The sequence below is a fragment of the Myotis davidii genome, unplaced genomic scaffold (assembly GCF_000327345.1).
Source record: "Myotis davidii unplaced genomic scaffold, ASM32734v1 scaffold803, whole genome shotgun sequence".
Taxonomy (NCBI): Eukaryota; Metazoa; Chordata; class Mammalia; order Chiroptera; family Vespertilionidae; genus Myotis; species Myotis davidii.
Genome location: NW_006295567.1, coordinates 625,509 through 630,164, shown reverse-complemented (window position 1 = coordinate 630,164; position 4,656 = coordinate 625,509). Strand labels below are relative to the sequence as shown.

General features: G+C 46.1%; 1 protein-coding gene across 1 annotated transcript in view; it reads right to left on the bottom strand.

Annotated features, from left to right (window-relative positions):
- Positions 1-765: 765 nt before the first annotated feature.
- The window catches only part of SIRT4 (sirtuin 4), an 11,385-nt gene continuing 7,494 nt past the window's right edge, over positions 766-4,656 (bottom strand). Inside the window, exons 3-5 of the mRNA XM_006770296.2 lie at positions 3,436-3,730; positions 3,126-3,338; positions 766-1,214 (exon numbers count right to left, since the gene is read on the bottom strand). Coding sequence (XP_006770359.1) covers positions 3,186-3,338; positions 3,436-3,730 — 448 coding nt within the window. The 3' untranslated portion in view covers positions 766-1,214; positions 3,126-3,185. The remainder of the gene's footprint in view (positions 1,215-3,125; positions 3,339-3,435; positions 3,731-4,656) is intronic.

Genomic DNA, 4,656 nt, shown 5'->3' with positions numbered 1-4,656 from the left:
TTGACAAATGCATGATGTGATGTATCCATTCTAGAGTATCATACAGAATATTGTCACCGCCCAATATAATAGTATCCCTCTGTGAGCCAGTTGAGGGCAAGAGGTTGTACCTTTGTAGCCTCAGCACCTTAATATAGTGTCTGTCAGGAACATGAGATTTGTGGGTGACAATGGCTTGAGATTCAAATGACCCAGACTGAATACAATTATTGGTACTGACTTTGGATAACTGAGCAAATCTGGTTCAAAATACTTTAGGATCTCCATGTGCAAAAAGCTGGGGTGGGATTTACAAAACCGTACACCTCTTCAGAGTTCACTGATGGCCACGGGCAAACCGACAGTTGTGCAGGTGAGAAGAACGCTTTGTTTTCCGACCCTGGTCACCCCGTTAACTGAAACCTGCTTCCCAGGCAGGTGCAGGATGAGCGTGCATTGCTCGCCCTAATTGTAGACAAAGGACTGCCCAGCATGGGCTGCGATTCTTCCGTCCGCTCACATTTTGATGAGATTGTGCAGAAAGCTTAACCCGGTACAAGGACTCTTTCTGGCTCATGCAGTCATCAAACCAGTCTTGCTGCTTTCCCCCGCAGAAACAAATCAACTTAAGCTCCCACTTGGGAATTCACTGTTTCCTCCCTACAGACCAGGTTCAAAGCAGGAGTCTCATGCGGGCTGAAATGAAGCAGAAATCCTTAGAGAACCATGTCATCAAGTCCCATTTGCTTTTAGCTGATTAAAAAATAGAAACATACAGCCCACATACCGGTGTGCTATTTAAAAATGATTCATTTATTCCTTGGTTAATAAACAATTAGTTCATAGCATAGTTCATCGTTTCAAAAATATACCAAAATAGTTCAGTGAAAGACATTTAACCATTTAGAATTATAAATTGAGTCATTCCCTTCTCCCATTACTCTCCACACACACACACACAAACTAGTGAGCCCTGCGCTAGTCCTCCAGAGACCGTCCTGACCTACATATTTCCTGGGCCATTTCTTCTGCCTGATGAGATAAGAAGGGACTGAAAGCACTTTTCCTAGCAGGAGAAGCTGCTGCTTTGAAAAAGTCTTTCTTCAGGGGCGAATCTCATCAACCTAAAGACCTGCCCACTTCCAGAGGCTGGCGGAGAGGTGTCGGTTTGCTGCCCTCTACAGGCTGCACTCGGGAGCTTCGACTAAAGGAAGAAGGGATGAATCCTTAGGGATCTGAAAAGAAATGCAACACATTGATGCCAAAATAAGGCAAGAGTGGAGTGGGGGGAATGATTGGGAACATCAGCTACCATTCAAAGAATTATAGCACTAAAACATGACAGCATGTAGGACATGTAGATATGGCCATTACAGAACAGGATGCAATGAAACACTAGGATTCAATATTTGTAGGAACAGATTTAGCTATGCCAGAATGTTAAACTTTGGTTCTCTACGTGGTGGGATTATGGGTAATTTGTATTATATTCTTTTTATCTGCATCATCTAAACTTCTACAATCAATAGGTGTTATTCTAGAAATAAGAAACTAGTTAAAATGTGTCACAGGGCCCAGCCGGTGTGGCTCAGTGGTTGAGTGTCGACCTATGAACCAGGAGGTCATGGTTTGATTCCTGGTTGGGGTACGTACCTGGCTGTTGGGCTTGATCCCCAGTGTGGGGCATATAGGAGGCAGCAGATCAGTGATTCTCTCTCATCATTGATGTTTCTAACCCTCTCTCCCTCTCCCTCCCTCCCTCTCCCTGAAATCAATAAAAACTTTAAAAAGTGCCAGGGGACTTCTTGGGCGCTGGTGATGTTCTGTTCTTTGACCTAGAGGCTGCAGGTCTGCACCAAGCGGCCCACTTAGGATACGTGCACGTCTCCGTGTATCCAGTTCAGTTAGAACAGTTTTTAAAAAATGGTTGTCGAAGTGGAACTCTCACCATTGCTGGTGGCAATGCAAATGGTACAGCCACCTTGGAAGACAGTTTGGCAGTTTCTTACAGAATGAAACATACTTTTTATCATTCGACCCAAGTAGTATATGGGAACTCTTCACTTTCTGCTCAATCCTGTGAACCTAAAACTGCTCTAAAAAATAAAGTCCATTTTTAGATATACTCACACGTTACCATATGAACGTTGAAAACATTAAGTGAAAAAGCCAGACACAAAAGGCTACATTTATGTGAAATGTCTAGACCAGCGGTTCTCAACCTGTGGGTCGCGACCCCTTTGGGGTTGAAAGACCCTTTCACAGGGGTCGCCTAAGACCATCGGAAAACACATATATAATTACATACTGTTTCTGTGATTAATCACTATGCTTTAGTTATGTTCAATTTGTAACAATGAAAATACATCCTGCATATCAGATACTTACATTACGATTCATAACAGTAGCAAAATTACAGTTATGAAGTAGCAACGAAAATAATGTTATGGTTGGGGGTCACCACAACATGAGGAGCTGTATTAAAGGGTCACGGCATTAGGAAGGTTGAGAACCACTGCTCTAGACTAAGCTGAAACAGAAAGATTCATTGTTGCCAGGAACTGGGGGGAAGGGGTTGGAGGATGGGGAATGACTGCTAATGGGTAGAAGATTTCTTCCTGGGATGATGAAAATATTCTTAAATTAGAGAATAGTCATTAATGTACAACTTTATGAAGGTAGTAAAAACAACTTAATTGTATACTTTTAAAGGTATGTGAATTATATCTCAATAAAGCTGTTATTTTTAAAAAACAGAAAAGGTTATGGTAGATTTTGGGAACATTTAAATAGCTATGGCCTACAATTTGAAAATCATAGTCTTTCAAACAATATAGCTTAATGTACATTAAAAAAGTAAATTCAGGCCAAACCAATTTGGCTCAGTGGATAGAGCGTCGGCCTGAGGACTGAAAGGTCCCGGGTTCGATTCTGGCCAAGGACACACGCCCGGGTTGCGGACTTGATCCCCAGTACAGGAGGCAGCCCAGCAATGATTCTCTCTCATCATTGATGTTTCTATCTTTCTCTCCCTTACTCTCTGAAATTAATAAAAATATTTTTTAAAAAGACTAAAAAAAAAAAGCCTACAACCTTCTATATTTTGTCAGTGCTCTCAGATGAATGGGAACTGAGAAGGCATTTACCTTTAGCAGCTGGATACACGCAAAAGTCCCAGCTTCTGGCCCAGGAACATCAGGCCATGGTCACTGTGGGTCTATTAAAGGCAGCAGCTCCCCACACCGAGAATCCAGCTTCAGGCATGCCAGGTGGTCCGACCGCGTGGGCCCGATGTTCAGTATCGCAATTGGTAACTTCTTCTCCCGGGCAGTGAGGATAAACCTGTAACCGGAGTACACCTGGCGGAGCAGGAGGCGGCACAAGTTAGAGATGCAGGAAGAGATCGCGAGTCGGAGCCCCAGAGAGGCTCCCAGAGGGGCAGTGACGGTCAAATACCTGTAAGGACGATCCCACCACCAAGAGGGAGTCGGCCTCTTTGACGCGCCTGTGCACGAAGTCGACCTTGTCGGGGTTCACTGTGTCCCCGAAGAAAACGACGTCTGGTTTCAGGGGGCCTCCGCAGCGAGCGCAGGCGGGAACCCGAAAGCTCTGCACCTGCTCCTCCGTGAGAAAGACGTCGCCGTCAGGGGCCAGGCCGTGGGCCTCAGCCCTCCAGCTGGGGTTCAGGGCTTCGAAGCGCTCCTGCAGCACCCCACGCGGAGTCTGCTCTCCACAGGCCAGGCACAGGACCCTGAAGCCCAAGAGGAGGCCGATGAACGTCTGTCCTGGGGAGGCCCATGCTGCCAACGACGGGGCAGCCCCAACTCTTTTCAGTCCCTCCATCACCACTTCCTTTTCCCATCACCCAGTTTTAGGAATATCTTCTCGTGACCTCCTTAGCTACCTCCGTTTCTCACCTTCCTTCCACTGCCGACCTTCTAGAACATGTACCTCCGTTTCCTTACTAAACCCTCCCTGCTTACGCTTTACCAGCTCATTTTATCCTTAGCACGACTGCAAATTCTCTGCCACATAAATGATCTCTTTAGTGCCAAAACCAGTTTCCCCCTCCATTCCCTGTTGTCCTCATCTACTGTAATTATTGCTATCCATCACCATCCTTGCATTTTTTTTTAAAGTGTTTGTTTTTTAATGTTTTTGTTGAGTTTAGAGAGAGAGAAGCATCGATCGGCTGCCTCCTGCACACCCCCTACTGAGGATCGAGCCTGCAACCCGGGCATGTGCCCTGACCAGGAATTAATCCTGTGACCTCCTGGTTCATGGGTCGACACTCAACCACTGAGCCACACCGGCTGGGCCATCACCATCTTTCTTTAAAACACTTTCTCCCCTTGATGTCGATGACATGGTGTCTTCCAGTTCTCTTGTCACCTCTCTAATCACCAGAACCTGAGCTCTGTGAGGTCTAGAACTTTGAGTCTTGCCCCTCTTGGTAAGACTGCTGCTCATGACCGCTGCTCTATGCCCACTTTAAACAGCGATCGCCAACCTTTCGGACCTCACGGACCACCAGTGGCCTAGAACTTGCCCACTAAATAGCTGGTGAAGAAAGAACAAGAGGTGGTTTAACTGGGTCCTCCTCTGCTCCTCAACCCCCAGCTTGTCTTCTGTCTGCGTCCCCCAGCTCGGGGACTCTGTTTCCACTGCCTCGGTGTT